Raw genomic sequence first — 18,820 nt, forward strand, 5'->3', positions numbered from 1 at the left:
AAATGCCCCATGTGGGCTTTTATATGTAGGTGAGACCACACAAAGGATAAGGGATCGTATAGGTCAACATAAATTTACCATTAGAAATACAGGGACGGACTAAGGACCTCCCTGTACCGGCTCATTTTTTACAAATGGGTCACCAGATTAATCAGTTACGTTTTGTGGTGCTAGACCAAATTAAGAGAAAGCCTAGGGGAGGTGATCGACAGAGAGATCTTCTTTACAAAGAGGCAAAATGGATATGGAAATTAGACACACTATACCCCAAAGGCACGAACAGGGAATTTGACCTTAATCCAATACTGTGATTTTTTTTATTTAGTCATCACATTAAGTCTATAGTTTAATTATAATTGTATGCAAGGGAGTGATATATCTTATGTGGCTGTGTTAAACTCTTGCTTCCTTTTCAGTTTGTTTTTAATCTAGGACCTTTGGGACACATTAAAAAAGGCAACATAGGGTTAAAATTGTTGATGTAGCTCTTCATGTGAGATTGTTTATAACCCTACCCATCATGTGTGTTCCCATTGGTCCTTGTTTTAAGTAGTATTGCTATATATTGTCTGTATGTGCATTACATTTTTAGCTTGACAAAGGGGCAGGTTCCCCAAAATGTTGCTGTTCACCTAATAAAGGTTTTTCACTTCCACACCTGAGAGTGCAAAATTTTCTTTTGGATATCTAATGTTTCAGAGTGTTACCGGAATCAGAGGTAAAAAGTAATTGCGGTTTCTTATTCAGTTTAAGGCTGGAAGGCTTTGTGCTGTGAGCTGCTGCAGTCGAGTACAGGAAAATCTGTTGCGATATCGTAGCCAGGGAGAGAGGAGTTGTGAGAGGCAGCCTGTGTCCTGAGGATAATGGATAAGTAAAGACTTCCGGAACAAGCAGCTTCACGGACAGATAGGAAAAGGCTCTGTAGTAATTGCACAAGGAAAGAGGACAAAGAGCGTGTCTGCCAGAGTACAAAATGAAAAGTTAGCTTGAAGATCCACAATTCAGAATAGTGCTGAGAGGTATTCCAGCTGTAGGCAATATGACCGGAATAATCAAGCAAAGTTACTAGGAGGAAGTGAGGTTAAAGGGACAGTATACTCTCATTCTCATATAACTGCATGTAATAGACACTACTATAAAGAATAAGATGCACAGATACTGATATAAAAATCCAGTATAAAATGGTTCAAAAACGTACTTAGAAGCTTTCAGTTTAGCTCTGTTGAAAAGGCAGTTGGAAAGCCCACTGCAAGTGGGAAATAAGACACTCCCCCCCTTCCCCTTCTTTTGCATATGAAAAGACCCTTTACACAAACAGGAGCAAGCTGGAGAAGGTAGCTGACAGTATTCAAATAAAACTTTGGGGCTTGGTTAGGAGTCTGAAAATCAGAGCAATGTTCTTTAAAAATAAGCAAAATTATAAAAAAATTTAAAAAACAAACTTTATGGGCTTTATAAATAGATTATCTACAAAACATTTATGCAAAGAAAAAATTAGTGTATAATGGCCCTTTAAATAGGCTGATGAGAGAAAAGGGAGGACCCTTTTAAAGGGATATTACAGATTCCCCTTCATAAGGGATCCTCTCCGAGGATCAAAGAGAAGTTTTTTTCTGCCGAAGGCGAGAATGTAGGATGGATTCAATCTCAAATTCCTCATGATCATCAAATTGGATAGGAGGTTGATGAGGTTTGATGCAATTGGAGTGATGATAAGGTTTAAGGAGTGAAACGTGGAATGATGGATGGATTTTATAAAAATCTGGAAGATCTAATACAACTGTACTGGCATTTAATATCTTTTTTTTTTTATAGAAAAAGGACCTATAAACCGGTGACCCAATTTTTTGGAGGGAAGGATGAGTTTCAAGTATTTGGTGGAGAGCCAGACTATATCTCCCAGTTTATAGTTTGGACATGGAAGGTGTTTTAAATCATAGTAGTGTTTTTTGTTGGATTTAGCTTCTGTTAAATTAACCCCTTAATGACCGGACGATTTTTCAATTTTCTTACCCTTAATGACAATGGCTATTTTTACATTTCTGCAGTGTTTGCGTTTAGCTGTAATTTTCCTCTTACTCGTTTACTGTACCCACACATATTATATACCGTTTTTCTCGCCATTAAATGGACTTTCTAAAGATACCATTATTTTCATTATATCTTATAATTTACTAAAAAAAATGATAAAATATGAGGAAAAAATGGAAAAAACACACTTTTTCTAACTTTGACCCCCAAAATCTGTTACACATCTACAATCACCAAAAAACACTGATGCTAAATAGTTTATAAATTTTGTCCTGAGTTTAGAAATACCCAATGTTTGCACGTTCTTTGCTTTTTTTGCAATTTATGGGGCAATAAATACAAGTAGCACTTTACTATTTCCAAACCACTTTTTTTCAAAATTAGCGCTAGTTACTTTGGAACCCTGATATCTGTCAGGAATACCTGAATATCCCTTGACATGTATATATTTTGTTTTAGAAGACATCCCAAAGTATTGATCTAGGCCCATTTTGGTATATTTCATGCCACCATTTCACCGCCAAATGCGATAAAAAAAAAAAAAAGTTCACTTTTTCACAAATTTTGTCACAAACTTTAGGTTTCCCACTGAAATTATTTATAAACAGCTTCTGCAATTATGGCACAAATGGTTGTAAATTCTTCTCTGGGATCCCCTTTTTCAGAAATAACAGACTTATATGGCTTTGTGGTTGCGTTTTGGTAATTAGAAGGCCGCTAAATGCCGCTGCGCACCACACGTGTTTTATGTCCAGGAGTGAAGGGGTTAATTAGGGAGCTTGTAGGGAGCTTGTAGTGTTAATTTTAGCTTTAGTGTAGTGTAGTAGACAACCCCAAGTATTGATCTAGGCCCATTTTGGTATATTTTATGCCACCATTTCACCGCCAAATGCGAGCAAATAAAAAAAAAACTTTACATTTTTCACAATTTTAGGTTTCTCACTGAAATTATTTACAAACAGCTTGTGTTATTATGGCAGAAATTGTTGTAAAAGCTTCTCTGGGATCCCCTTTGTTCAGAAATAGCAGACTTATATGGCTTTGGCGTTGCCAAACAGCTCTCTTCCCTCCCCCACCCCACAATTGTTCCCGCCATCTTAAGTACTGGCAGAAAGTCTGCCAGTACTAAATAAAAGAGTTTTTTTTTTTTTAAATAAAAATAATAAAATATTTTAGTTGTGATGAACCCCTTCCTTAGCACCAACCTCCCTGATCCCCCCTCCAGCTCTCTAACCCTCTCCCCTACCTAATTACCGCCATCTTGGGTACTGGCAGCTGTCTGCCAGTACCCAGTTTGGCCCCACAAACCAAAGTATTTTAATTTTATTTTTAACTTTTATTTTTATTTTTAATTATTTCTGTAGTGTAGCAGCCCCCCCACAATGTGCGTCATAAAAGCAATGGCAGTTTCTTTTGCATTTGGTAGTTTTCTCAATGGAATAAAGTGGGCTAATTTGGTGAGATGATCCACTACAACAAGTATTGTATTGTGATGTTGGGACGGTGGAAGTTCCACAATGAAGTCCATTGAGACTGTTGTCCATGGAAAGTCTGGAATGGGAATAGGATTTTAGAATCCAACTGGGTTTCTATGATCAGATTTGTTTCTAGCACATGTTTCACATGTGATCACATACTTGTATATGGTTTGGTCTATCTGGGGCCACCAGAAATATCTTAACTCTTTAGTCTTATAGATTCCTGGATGTCCAGATAAAGGAGTATCATGAAATTGCTATAAAATAGAATCTCTGATTGAGGGTGGGATGTATAATTTGTGCTGATGGTAGTAAAAGCCTGAAGAGTCTTTTGATATGTGTGTTAGTAGGAGGGGGTTTCGTATTTAAGGTCTTAAGAACTTCTTTTTCTAGGGGACTTAATAGTCCTAATTTTGTTTGATGGTATAAGCTGCATGGTGGTGTTTGCTAGCGGTGTGGAGTCATAAATACGTGATACAGCGTCTGCCTTTGTGTTTTGTGTACCTGGTCTATAGGTTATCAAAAAATCAAACCTATCTAGAAAGAGTGCCCATCTTACTTGGCAAGAGGAGAGGGTCTTATTTGTTCTAAGATATTGGAGATTTTTATGATCTGTGTATATTAGAAAGGGTTTGGAAGTACCTTCTAAGATGTGTCGCCATGTTTCTAAGGCAGACTTAACGTCTAAGAGTTCCTTGTCTCTGATTGAATAATTCACTTCTGCTGGTAATAAAGACCTAGAGTAAAAGGCAACTGGATGTTGTCTAGTTTAATCTTTCTGCTGGGACAGAACAGCACAAATGCCTGTGTTTGAAGCATCAACTTCTACAATAAACTGACAATTATGGTCTGGGAGATTCAAAATAGGTGCGGAAACAAAAGCCTTTTTTAAGGTAAGAAATGCTTGTTCGGCTTCAGAAGACCAGATAAATTTATTTTGGTGTTTAGTCAGATTAGTCAAAGGTTTGGTGAGGATTGAAAAATTAAAGATAAATCTCCTATAAAAATGGAAAAAAACCTGAAATCTTTGTAGGGATTTAACAGAAGTGGGTCTTGGCCAATTTGAGATAGCGGATAATTTATCTGGATCCATCTGTATCTTATCGGGAGTGATAATGTTACCTAAAAATTTAATATTTTGGACATGGAATTGTTATTTTTCCAGTTTTGCAAAGAGTCTATGAGTTCGAAGGCGTGTCAAGACCCATCTAACATGCTTCACATGCTCTTGATGGTTTTTTGAATATATGAGGATGTGATCTAGATAGATAACAACACAGATATCAGTTAGATACTTAAAAATATTGTTCACAAAATACTGGAAAGTCGCTGGGGCATTACAAAGCCAAAAGGCATTATCCTATATTCAAAAAGGCTGTATCTTGTTATGAAAGCCGACTTCCACTCATTTCCCTCCTTCATTCTGATCAAGTTATATGCACCTTTTAGATTCAACTTAGGTTATCAAAAAATCAAACCTATCTAGAAAGAGTGCCCATCTAACTTGGCGAGAGGAGAGGGTCTTATTTTTTCTAAGATATTGGAGATTTTTTATGATCTGTGTATATTAGAAAGGGTTTGGAAGTACCTTCTAAGATGTTTCGACATGTTTCTAAGGCAGACTTAACGGCTAAGAGTTCCTTGTCTCCGATTGAATAATTCACTTCTGCTGGTAATAAAGACCTGGAGTAAAAGGCAACTGGATGTTGTCTAGTTATTTCATCTTTCCGCTGGGACAGAACAGCACCAATGCCTGTGTTTGAAGCATCAACTTCTACAATAAACTGACAATTATGGTCTGGGAGATTCAAAATAGGTGCGGAAACAAAAGCCTTTTTTAAGGTAAGAAATGCTTGTTCGGCTTCAGAAGACAAGATAAATTTATTTTGGTGTTTAGTCAGATTAGTCAAAAGTTTGGCAAGGATTGAAAAATTAAAGATAAATCTCTTATAAAAAAAATAAATAAATCTTTGTAGGGATTTAACAGAAGTGGGTCTTGGCCAATTTGAGATAGCGGATAATTTATCTGGATCCATCTGTATCTTATCGGGAGTGATAATGTAACCTAAAAATGTAAATTTTTCGACATGGAATTGCCATTTTTCCAGTTTTGTAAAGAGTCTATGAGTTCGAAGGCGTGTCAAGACCCATCTAACATGCTTCACATGCTCTCGATGGTTTTTGAATATATGAGGATGTCAACACAGATATCAGTTAGATCCTTAAAAATATTGTTCACAAAATACTGGAAAGTCGCTGGGGCATTACAAAGCCCCAAAGGCATTACCCTATATTCAAAAAGGCTGTATCTTGTCATGAAAGCCGACTTCCACTCATCTCACTCCTTCATTCTGATAAAGTTATATGCACCTTTTAGATTCAACTTAGTGTAAATTGTAGCACCATTAAGGCATTCAAGAAGTTCGGGGATGAATGGAAGCGGATAAAGTTTTTTTATGGTGACTGAATTAAGAGCCCTATAATCTATAATTGGCCTTAAAGTGCTATCCTTATTTCTCACAAAGAAAAATCCCACAGCTGCTGGGGAGGTGGAAGGAGTGATAAACCCCCTTTTAAGGTTTTCATTGAGATATTCTCTTAAATGATGGAGCTCTTTCTGTGAGAGTGGGTATATCTTACCATAGGGTATCTTAGAGCCTACAGGAATATCTATAGGACAGTCATATATCCTGTGTGGGGGGAGAGATTCTGCTTCCTTAAGATCAAAAACATCTTTCAAGTCATGGTATTCAGGTGGAATGGTAACCTCTAAACTGCCTATAACCTGATGAGGAAAACAGGTGGAAATGCAATACTGGGACTGGAAAGTAATATTTTTTGACCAATCAATGTTAGGGTTATGTTGAGATAACCAGGGATAACCAAGTATGATAGTATGAAGTGAAGTGGGTATTATGTCGAACTTGGCGTATTTGGTGTGACGCAAGAAGTGGATATCAGTAATGGTATTGTGTGAGGAGTTATCGGACCCTTTTAAATTGAAGACCCATCAATAACTTTTACAAACAGTGGATGCTGCTTCAATAAAGAGGGAATTTTATTATGTTTAACAAATTCTGAATCAATAAATAGACCGAAAGCACAGGAATCTATTATAGCTTCAGTCCTGGTCTGCGTTGATCCCACTGTAAGTACAAAAAGAGAGTCAGATGAGATGTAATTTTTGTGGGTATAAGACTATTTATAAATTTATTCTTACCCTTCTTTTGACGGTGTAATATAGGACAGGAAGAAACAGTATGCTCTTTGTTAGAACAATATAAGCATAGGTTAGACATGCATCTCCTATTTTTCTCTTCCTGTGTTAAGGGACCTTTCATGGTGCCAATTTCAATGGGAGTGGTGCTTGAAGTAGATCTTTCAGTCAGATAAGTGGGTATCCTCTTTGGGGTTACATCAGTAGAAAATATTTCTGCACGCCGTTCCCTCATTCTGCGATCAAGGGTAGTTGAAAGCTTTATCAATGCTTCAAGGGTGTAAGGCATGTCTACTTTAGATAGATCATCTTTCAGGGATTCGCAGAGACCCAACCTGAATTGATTTTTAAGACTAATATCATTCCATAAGGAATCATGTAAAGTATGTATCTTAGTTTCAGCATTTATCTGCTTGTTGGTGTCTTTGTATAAAGATGCCACGGAGGCAAAAAAATTGATCAAGGGAATCTATTATAGGACTGTTAGATTCAAAGAATCAGTTGGCCCAAGCCCTGGGTTCCCAGTTAGGAAAGAAATAGTTGTGCACACCTTAATTTTATCAGAGTGGTATGTGCAAGGTTTCATGTCAAAGAGGAGCTGACAGGCATTTTTAAAATCACAGAACTCAGACCTCTTGCCTGAAAAAGGGTGTTGGGGGATTTATATGGGGTTCGGGCACCTCTGTAGGTTTTGGAGATACTATATCTTTAATTAAGCTTTTCAGAGCAGTATTTTCTGCCTGGACCTCTGTAAGGCCTCTAGCTAAATAGTCAATCCTTTGGTTTAATGTTGAAAGTTGGTTAGAGACCTCATTAGGATCCATGTTTTTTAAGTGGCTTGATTATTATGTCAGATTTAAAGGAGTAAGGTAAGGTAATCCTATGAATAAAAAAAAATGTTTGGTTTGTAGCTGAATTATGCTAGGACCCAAAAATAAGACTAAAACAGAATTTGGGATAATCAGCATTCAGCAATTAATACAGAAAATAATTATTCTTATACAGAGAGTAATGTTTCAGAGTATAAGATTAAAGTTTGTATAATGTCCACGGTAATTAGTACTCAAAGAAACCTGCAGAATGCTTTATACAGGACAAGTTGAAAAAGAGGCTCTGCTCAGCATTACAGGCGGATGGTAGTAAATGCAGCAAAAAAAGGTATCAAACAACTTGCAGTTAACTTGATGCATAGAGCAAACAGGTTTCAGAGTGTTACCGGAATCAGAGGTAAAAAGTACTTGCGGTTTCTTATGCAGTTTAAGGCTGGAAGGCTTTGTGCTGTGAGCTGCTGCAGTCGAGTACAGGAAAATCTGTAGCGATATCGTAGCCAGGGAGAGAGGAGTTGTGAGAGGCAGCCTGTGTCCTGAGGATAATGGATAAGTAAAGACTTCCGGAACAAGCAGCTTCACGGACAGATAGGAAAAGGCTCTGTAGTAATTGCACAAGGAAAGAGGACAGAGAGCGTGTCTGCCAGAGTACAAAATGAAAAGTTAGCTTGAAGATCCACAATTCAGAATAGTGCTGAGAGGTATTCCAGCTGTAGGCAATATGACCAGAATAATCAAGCAAAGTTACTAGTAGGAAGTGAGGTTAAATAGGATGGTGAGAGAAAAAGGGAGGACCCATTTTAAAGGGATATTACAGTCACACAAACACACACTCAGGCAGTAATAACAGACACAAGCACTCACATGCGAGTGTGTGAAAACTTGCCATTGTCATTATGGAGTAAATGACACATACACACACCCATCACTATTAAGCATTTGCAAACAATAAGTAAATAAATACAAAAAAAAGGCATAATGTAAAAAATATTTTTTTTTATTCAACAGTCCTTAACAGAAAACCTGCTCCTTAGTATGTGGAAACCCAATTTTTATAAAGCACCTTTTTTAATTAGCTCAGTAAAACGAAAAAATATGTACATATCATTATGTAAAGACCATGAATAATTTGTCATATGCATAAAACATCACCTCTTTAGTGACACAGATCAGTGAGATAGGAGACTGCTTTCCTCAGGGTGATTCCTTTACTTTCAGCTTTAGCTCTACGTAGTTATCCGGTCTTAACACGCGGCACGCCCCCTTTGTGATCTTGTTGCTCCATTAGTATGATTGACATCCAATGCAGCCAATTAAGATAACAGCTTCCTTTCAAACATACATATATATATATATATATATATATATATATATTTATTTATTTATTTGTAATGTATATGCTTGTGATCTGTGTATTTTAACCTTTGCATACCAGTAGTTTATCAAGCAAGCACTGCCACTTTAACACTTTGTTTAAAGTGCTCCCAACTGCTCCCTATTCCGCCCCGGGCCACTACCTGGTCTGCCAGCCCCTAGAAACGGCCCTGTTGTTGAGAATAAATTTGATGAACTTATTTTTTTTTTAAAATACTGCTGTGCTCAGTTATTCAAAAGCACATACAGTACGACTCATTGGTTTGCAGCCAATACAACACATGCACATAGGTGGAAAGAGTGTGTACACATGCATACTTTTCAGCTGTAGTGTGTGTGTCCTTCTGTGTACAGCTGTGGTATAGGGAGAAAGGGAGGGATGGAAGGAAAAAAGGAAAAGAAAGAAAAATAAAAAAAAGAAAGTTTGATTGATTTAAAGTGCACTATTCTTTTTTGAAAATTACTATATCACTGGGAAAAAAATATTCCTATTGCTGGTGAGGTAAGCCACTAATAGCAATGTCCACGGTATTCCTTGCTGATAACCGGATACCTCGGCATCAGTTGGGGGCACCGCATGTGGAAAATCTCAAACCACCAAAAAAACAGAACAAAAATAACAAAAAGCTACCTAACACGAAACAGTCAGGTGTAAAAGAAGTATTAGAAATAAGTAACACTTGCCAGCAAATGGGTGAGATATTTAATACAGGTATGGTAAAGATTATGTTTTATTTTTATCAATTTATTTATTATATTATTATTCATGTACTGTTTAAGAAAACACTTTGGAGCTTACATATGGTGTCACACGCTTAAGCTCTGGCTGGTAGCATGTTTATTGACCAATAGTATTAGTTCAAATCTGTCAGATGTATGATTGAAGTAGAAATAAAGAGGTTTGTATGAGCTGTTATTGTACTGGTAGAGATCCAGATTAGCTATATTGCTTGAAGCAGGATTGCTTTTTGGGCAAGGCCAGGTTGTTATACTGCAAGGAAGTTATACTGTACAACTGGGCTGAGAACAGGTTATTTGTTTGCCCCACTGGCTTGTCTCTTGTATAGACATACAAATGAGTGACTTTGCCATCCTTGGATACCAAGTAGTATTGAGCAGACACTTTACTAGGTATTAACTTAAACAGACACTGAACCCAAATTTTTTCTTTTTCGTGATTCAGATAGAGCATGCAATTTTAAGCAACTTTCTAATTTACTCCTATTATCAATTTTTCTTCGTTCTCTTGCTATCTTTATTTGAAAAAGAAGGCATCTAAGCTATTTATTTGGTTCAGAACTCTGGATAGAACTTGTTTATTGGTGGGTGAATTTATCCACCAATCAGCAAGAACAACCCAGGTTGTTCACCAAAAATGGGCCGGCATCTAAACTTACATTCTTGCTTTTCAAAAAAAGATTTGATAATAGGAGTAAATTAGAAAGTTGATTAAAATTGCATGCTCTATCTGAATCACGAAAGATAAAATTTGGGTTCAGTGTCCCTTTAAAAATGTTTGGCTTATTAAATGAAATGTTAATAAATCTGTGCCTTAAAAAAAAAAAAAAAAAAATGTGCCTTCAAAATTGGTCTGGTGTCAAAGGTTATGGGCCCTGTTTTACCCCAATATCCTACCAATCAATCCCCCAGTTACATTTAGTCTGACCATAAGCCAACCGCATCTAACTGGAAACTTCTATTCCATTAATTCTGCACAAAACTCAAAGTATGATGACATAAGTAAACATATCAATGAAGACCATGTTACAGCTGGCAACATTTAAACCCTGCTCGAGATCTTGATTGTCCAACATATTTTTGTTTTTTTAACTATTGGAATTGTGTATTCTACATTTGATATTATTGATGTTAGTTGAGCTTCTTTTATCGAATATCCCTGCGCTGTAGTTTTCTCCTTTATCATTTATAAAAGAAATGCGATCACTTTCTACTAAAAATAATAATGTGTGCAATATCTTGTTTTTCTTTGTTGAAACTAATTTTCATAGTTTTAAAGACTAATGAATTTTCAAAGCACAAGCAATATTATCTTGTAATAAACTACAAAGCAGGTGGTTTATCTGTATTTACTTACTGTATACTAGGTGGAATTTCTGTTCAGCTACCATTATGCAATAAGCTGTGAGCTCCACCATCAGCAATGGAACCATTTGTAAAGATAAAGAAAAGGGAAATTAATTTACAATTTCCTTACCAATTTTAATACTCAGAACTGTGTGTGCTTTGCATATCTGCAACATGTATTTTTCTTAAATTTTGCATAAATGGAATTTACATTTCTAATATGTCCTTTTGTTTTATCTATAAAACAAAAGTCTAGTGATGTTAGATCCTGTTACTGTCACATAACATGATCTAACAAATGAATATTGTGTGAATAAACACACTACCATAAAGTATGAAAAGTATATTTATTGCAGTAGATGAAAGCCTCAGAATTTCCAAGATATCCTGTTATTCAGTCTATAACCCTTGCCTCCACGTCGGGACAGCCCTAGAAGACAAAAATGTTCACATTTTACAAAATGTAAAACATATTATTTACAAAAAGGAGAAGAAAGAGGGACAAAGTCCCACAATATAAGGCACTTAATTAGCTGTACATTTTGGCCTACTGAATCCTCATCAGTGGTGGTGCACCTATGTCCATCTAGGCATAACAGTAAAGGGGCCCACTTCTGTTTGTCCCATCACCCTAACAGCAATAAATTCCACTAATTACTTTTACATAAGCAACAAGAAAAATGTGCTGAAAAGGGAACGACCACAGCTTTGTATGTCCTACAATATGGTACCTACAAAGGCCACAACCTATTTAGCCCGCAAGTGAAAAACTTTCCAGAAGTATATCACTCCTATTACTTTTAAATTTACAGACAAAAATATAAAAAATTCAGGATCTAGTGTTAAGCTTACCGGTGTGGAATGTGCAATAATGGTGCTGATCCTATTGGACCAGTCTCTTTACAACGCTCTTCCCAGCCTTTGGTAAGTTTACACAACCTTGAAGGATCTCTATCAACATGAACTTGCACCTATAAATAAGACCATTCATCAGTATTAATTGTCAAAGCTTGCTTATGAAAAAGTACAGTTTACATTAGGATTTCTCTTTTATATGTGTACTTTTATATGTGTATATCTACTATGATAAAAATTAAGAATTATATAATTTACTAAAAAATAGTTCTACATTTTAGAAACACAGTCAGCACTCACTTGGATGCACACAGCTAGGCTAAAAGCATAAAAGTGAAGAGGTTCATACAGCAGTAATGGTGATAAGACCAAGAATTTCCCCAAGGTCTCTTCTTACCCGGGTACTGACCAACATTAAATGTTTCCTGGGCATATCACCATTTGGCCAAATAAAATATAAAAGTAAATTATAACTGACCTTTTCTTTTAATTTTGAAAGCCTCTTCTCCTTTTCTGCTGCTTCTTCTTCTTTTGCTCTTTTTTCCTTTTCCTTTTCTTCAAGTTTTCTTTGATCCTTTGATTAAAATGAAAAAAAAAAAAATATTTTTTTTTTTGGGAAATTGATATTTACAACTTTAAAAGTACATTCGGGGGGCGGAGTCCGGAGCCCATGAGAGTAGCCGCATAATCTTGCTGCTCTAATCCTAACTATCCAATATACACCTTTATCTATCGTTTCTCATAGAGTTGAATCCTGGAAAATCCTCTGAACACACCTTGGACTCTTATCTAACATTTGGTGTAAGCCAAATTTATCCTCAGGTGTTACTTTTTTGAATCAGGATCGGGGCTTTACTCTGAACTTATATAAGTGGCGGCCATCTTTCCACCCTCATGGCTGCAGATTTTTACAAATCTACCCGGACTACCAAGCTATACTGAGGACTTTTACCATCATTTAGACCCCCCGGCGGGTTCTCTCTGCAGACCTGTCGTTAAGGAGCAGTGCTACCTCATAAGTCACTGCAATAAAGGCACTAATCAATACCACCCATTAGAAGTGTATCAGCATAACATTCATTGTGGGGAACTAATACCATATATGTCAAATGGAGCCTAACAAATTTATTACATACAGGCAGATTAAGGACCTTTTGGATGAGCACTTTCTACGTCTGAGGTGTGCATTAACGGCAGCTTGGGACAATGGAATCGACCCCAACCATCAGCCTCAAACTGACATTGACAAAAGAGAAGATTCCATGATGGAGCTTGCTAACAAAGAAGGGGTAATGTTATCTCTGCCTACTCTAACTCTTACTGCTCCGTTTCCGGTTTCAGCAGAGGCTCCGGTGAGATGCGATTTGGGAGAGGAAGCAGAACAACACACCATTGTGCAGATAAATGCTGCGATCTTAAAGCTAGCCATGCCGGTACTGGGAGGTGAAGTGTGCATACCCGTTGCGGCTGCAGCTCTGGCCCTATTTCCATTCCGCCTCAGACCTAGCCTCTTAGGGGGCCGCAGCTGGAAGCCAAATGTGCGGGGACTTGTTTTCTGGGACTATTCAGGACAGCACGTTGAACTAGCTTGTTACAAAACAGGAGTGGGCAAAATACTAAGGTACAAGAGGTCAGGATTGCTGAGTGGTGATTCACGGAGGTCCCAGCATGAACAGATCATTTAGACCTATGGTCATGAATGGGTTACTGTATGAGAAAATGCTGCTCACTTGTATTTTACACCGCAAGGTTTTATCTTTACTTTTCAGTTGCCAGTTGCGTTCTTATGTTTGGATGTATACTGCCTCTATATTCTTATTCTTACTGTATTTACTAGTTATAGATTAATTGGGGCTGGTGGAGTGAAATACTACAAATGTTTTCCATGCAAGCTGATGTTGGTTGGTTATTACGTTATGCGTTGAATGCTTGTTTGATGTACATCTGCAGAACAAATTAACGTTTCTATAATATCCCTCTTAAATGGCTTCTAGCTATACTTTCAGTATTGTGATGCTTACAATCTTTATAGTGATTTTATACCTGTCAGTTAGAGATTTCATAAAGTAAGTGGGGCAGAAAACTGAGGATATTCCTCTTATAAGTACTTGCTAGTATTCATTCCAGAAATTGTACGTTTATTCCATATAATTTCTACAGGTCAAGTATAGACACCTACTCAAACTGGTAAGACCCTATATATATATGTTTACTGCATTTGACAGATTGAGACTTGATAAAAAGGATTGAATAGCTAAATAGAGATATCATGGGTAAATGCAGCCAGTCATAGTAACCAAACTCTCTCTTATGAAGTATTTGCAGGTCAAATATCTTTCTTCTTTCCCATCTTGAAGCCATAACTTTGCCAATGTTACTTTTATTTAGATTTCCCTAGTTGTATATAAGAGTAACTGTCTCCTATCTCTCACTAGTATGACCTGGGTCTCGCTGTTTGCGGCCGAGGCGGTGAGATCCCATATTTGCCTAGAAGCAAGTAGAAGTCTCATATCTGGATTTACGTTTGTGATAGCTGTGTTAATAATAACCCCTGCTAAGAAGAAATCCTAACTTAGCTCCATATTAGGTTATCCACATAGTGTAGAGTGTATCTTCTTTTTTTTCTCCCCCCAGATACCCCTATTTTATTATACCACTAAGCCTAATATCATTGTACTAGCTGAAGCTTTTGTCGTGTAAATCTATATCATAATCTATAGTTACGATCATAATCCTGCTCACCTTAAGACATGTGTCCCTACCTCTAACTTTGTGCAGCTTCTTTGATGTTCAAATGCCACTCATGGTTGAACTTCACTGAGACTAGCCGAAGCATTTGCCGTGTAAATCTATATCATAATCTATAGTTATGACCATAAACCTGCTCACTTTAAGACGTGTCCCTACCTCTAACTTTGTGCAGCTTCTTTGATATTAAAATGCCACTCATGGTCGAACTCCATTGAGGCCCTTATATTTTAGACTTTTATGGTATATTCATTCTATTGGAAAAGCAATTTTATTTTTCCCCCTACCCAACGAATATGATTCACTTAAATTCATTTGACAGATGTTTTTACCATATTTCCAATCTTAGTAAAATTAAAAACAAACTAGGTTCTTGTCTGGAAATCCACAAGTGGTTTCCATTGCTAGCAATAGCCATCCATATATTTTTGCATACACATATTTGAGGTCCAAGAGTGGCCTCTGGTATCATTTAGTAGGCTCTCAAGAATAATAGGCATCCTATTTGTATATTGTATCTCTAAAATGACCTGTTGAAATATACTATGTACCTATGGACTTGTACCGTATGAAGCTTGTATATTATTATTCTTACGCTTGTTTTTTTTTTCTGTTTATGTATGCCTTACCTCGAACCTCAATAAAAATAATAAAAAATTAAATAAAAAAAAAGTACATTCAACAAAAATGGAATTCTCCATAAAAGGTTGAATTCTGCCTAGTGGAAAAACTCCCTGCTATAGAAAGCCATGATCATTACAAACTTCACATGTAATACATATGAACTATCTAAAGCTCTACTATCGTACAATAACCAATATGGATCACACCTTTAGATGGATTACAATGTTTTAATCTTATCCTAACGTTGTATTAGTGCATGGTTAATGCAAAAGCCTATATAAGTTGATATTAAGTATTGACACTGTACTAAGATGTTTTTTGATAGTGGCCATAAAATACTTTTGTAGGTTATTTACGACCTCTATTAAAATAGATCTTAGTACAGTATTTAGATCTACTGCTAAGAGAAAGCTGACCGCTGCTCTGTGTTTTCCGTTGAGCTAAGAACTAGCATTATGTGACAAAAAAGGTCCGCCTCCTTGTGACGTATCAGACTGCTTGTATAAACTATAGAGAAAATACAAAAATACAGGCTTTTACACTAGTTCAAAATAACAATATTGTAAAAATAATAAATGCTGTAATAAACAATACTTCCCTTTTGATAGTAAATGTAGCCAGACTGTTTAAGACCAGCAGAAAAGGATATGGCGGCATATGTATCAATCCGGCTTCTCTCCTCTGCTACATTTTGAAACATGTAACCTTAGGAAAGGAGAGCCAACATAGTGCAGTATAGCCAGAAAATATGATTGCACTAAATGGAAAATACTCACAGGGTTATGCAAATAAGACAAACTTTATTTAGGACGCTGGGGTCTTTATAAAAAACAACAGTATCCCTATACTCGTCACCAAACGCGAGGGTCAGGGTAAACGGTACACTCTCCAATACCTTTAATTCGTAATGGGACAAGACAAGGCTGTCCCCTCTCCCCACTCCTGTTCGCATTGACGATCGAGATCCTGGCGAGCAAAATCCGAACAAATCCAGAAGTAAAGGGTATTTCTGTGGGGGACTCTGTACATAAGCTGGCTATGTACGCCGATGATATCCTATTAATGATATCGGACGTAGGGGGGTCCCTAGTGGCAGCCCTAGATGAGTTCACATATTTCGGAGAGGTATCGAACTTTCTTTTGAACCTCACAAAATCTGAAATTATGAACGTCACAATCCCCTGTGGGGAGTTCGGGTCACTGGAGGGTAAATGCCCACTTCAAATAGCGCGTGGCAAAATGAAATATCTTGGCATCTATCTGACACCAAGTATAAAGGAGATTGTGGATGCGAACTACAAAAGCATTAGAGATGAGATCCTCAAGGACCTGTCAAACTGGAAGAATAAAACCATCTCCTGGTTGGGTCGCATTGGGGTGGTCAAAATGAATGTTATACCACGTGTGCTTTATATTCTACAGACCATCCCATCGTCCACAGCTTCTCATCTTATCCACCAGATACAATCGGCCATGGAATCCTACATATGGAGAGATCTGAAGCCGAGAATCAATAGGAAAACTACTTTCCTGCCGCGGAATAGGGGTGGACTGGGCATACCAGACCTACAGGTATACCAGGCCGCAATATACCTCCAAAGATTGGTGGAGTGGTGTCACAACTCAGAGCAAAAGGCATGGGTTCACATAGATAATATGATACTAGGAAGAGGGAACGTTGGAACCCTCGCATGGATCACACGTGATGGAAGACCTTCCATGATTCGGCTATACCCCATGATAGCAGAGGTTCTCTCAGCTTGGGATAAATTGGTTAAAAAAAACCCTCATATCTCTACCCCATTCTCGCCGGTTACCCCGATCAGAGAAAATCCCGAAATGGAGTTTCTACCAAGAACTAATCTCCCGAACAAGACCTACGGTCTTAGAGATTCAGCAATATACAACATACTCCATCAGGGTAAATTGAAACCCCAGACAGAACTAACTGAATGGGACAGCAAAGCCTTTAGCTCATGGTTTACTATAGCTCAGGTCAAACACTATCTTGACACACACGAAGCGAGACTAGACCTGACGAGACACAGAACATACTTTGAAACCCTATGCACAGCGACCTCACACCCTACCCATCTGATTTCACAACTCTATAAGTTATTACAACAGGGCGGAGACAATTACCTGCCAGGTTATACTCAGGCATGGCAAAAGGAGCTAGGTCAGGAGATAGGGCACAAAGAGTGGAATAAAATCTTCGATAAAACAAGGCGAGCCTCAGTATCTGCTAGGGTCCAGGAAACGCAGTATAAACTACTGAGTAGGTGGTACTTGACCCCCCAAAGATTGAAGCACATATACCCACATGCGAATGGGGGATGCTGGAGAGGATGCGGGGAAAATGGCACTCTCTTGCATATCTGGTGGTCCTGTCCCCTGCTGACACCTTACTGGAATGATATAATGGCAGAAATGAGCAGGATCCTTGAAATAATTGTCCCCCCCAATCCCAGTTACCTGATCTATCACCAGTTACCAAAGATTACTAGAGAAGACAAATACCTCCTTTTTATACTAATGCTTAACGGAGCAAAGAACTTGATCCCCATTTACTGGAAGAAGCAGACCATCCCTAGTATTCAGGAATGGAAAAACAAAGTCACTGACCTGCTGAGACTTGAAAGATATCACTATCTTAAAATTGGGAAAATAAGCACACACGAAATGATGTTGCTAACCTGGGAGGGTAGAGGACTCTGATTAATTAGTAAACTATTCATGGTAGATACTGTAAACCGTAGTAGCAACAGGCCCCTTTCCCCTTTTTTTTTTTTTTTTTTTTTTTTTTTTTTCTCCCCTTTACTCCACTTGACCCCCTTAATCTGAGCCGACCACCTCTCCTTACCCTATACTAACTTTTTACCCCCCTACTTACCCTTTCGCGGAACATAGTTCTGCCCACGACTGAGTATTGTGGATCGATTACTAAACCTATATTATAACTGAAATCAATAACGACTATCATTAAACAGCTGAAGTCTAATGTTTATGCAACATAGTCAGTATACAATTCTATAGTATCTGATGAAGTTTTTTATGCTGTTTGTTCTGAATCATTTGTTATTAACTGCGAAATGCCTAGGTGTGATACTGTACAAAAAAAAAAGTTCTACATATTCAGTTATAGTATTTTTATATGGTATAGCATATTTATAACCAATACATCAAGCAAGTCTCTTGCTAAGATGAGTGCTCTCCATACAGGGCCACACAATTGTAACAAGTACAAATTAATATTGGCTAGCTCAAGAGAGTTTTGTGGTCTCTTGTTAAACAAGAACGTTATTATATTAAGCAAAGGTGTGCATGGGCAAACCATTTGGTTTGGCCAAATCTTTTGTAAGAAGTATTAAAAAAACGTTTTTCAAAAAAAAAAAAAAAAACAACAGTATCCGTTTAATGATTAAAAAGCTCATATAATAAAAAGTCTCAACCGGTTTCGGTGATACAGCACCTTTCTCAAGAGATAAAATCAAAGATTCAAAAAACAGAGCTAATCGCATAAACACCTGTGAACAATTTAACCCTTTAACGACCAAGGACGTGCCAGGAACGTAATGCAA

The 18,820-nt window shown here is 37.4% G+C and overlaps 1 protein-coding gene across 1 annotated transcript in view; it reads right to left on the minus strand.

Annotated features, from left to right (window-relative positions):
• Positions 1–11,342: 11,342 nt before the first annotated feature.
• The window catches only part of CCDC112 (coiled-coil domain containing 112), a 43,697-nt gene continuing 36,219 nt past the window's right edge, over positions 11,343–18,820 (minus strand). The window contains exons 8-10 of the mRNA XM_053700481.1: positions 12,346–12,441; positions 11,865–11,983; positions 11,343–11,442 (exon numbers count right to left, since the gene is read on the minus strand). Of these exons, the coding sequence (XP_053556456.1) occupies positions 11,412–11,442; positions 11,865–11,983; positions 12,346–12,441 (246 nt within the window). The 3' untranslated portion in view covers positions 11,343–11,411. The remainder of the gene's footprint in view (positions 11,443–11,864; positions 11,984–12,345; positions 12,442–18,820) is intronic.

Source organism: Bombina bombina, chromosome 2 (genome assembly GCF_027579735.1).
Source record: "Bombina bombina isolate aBomBom1 chromosome 2, aBomBom1.pri, whole genome shotgun sequence".
In the NCBI taxonomy this organism is placed as follows: Eukaryota; Metazoa; Chordata; class Amphibia; order Anura; family Bombinatoridae; genus Bombina; species Bombina bombina.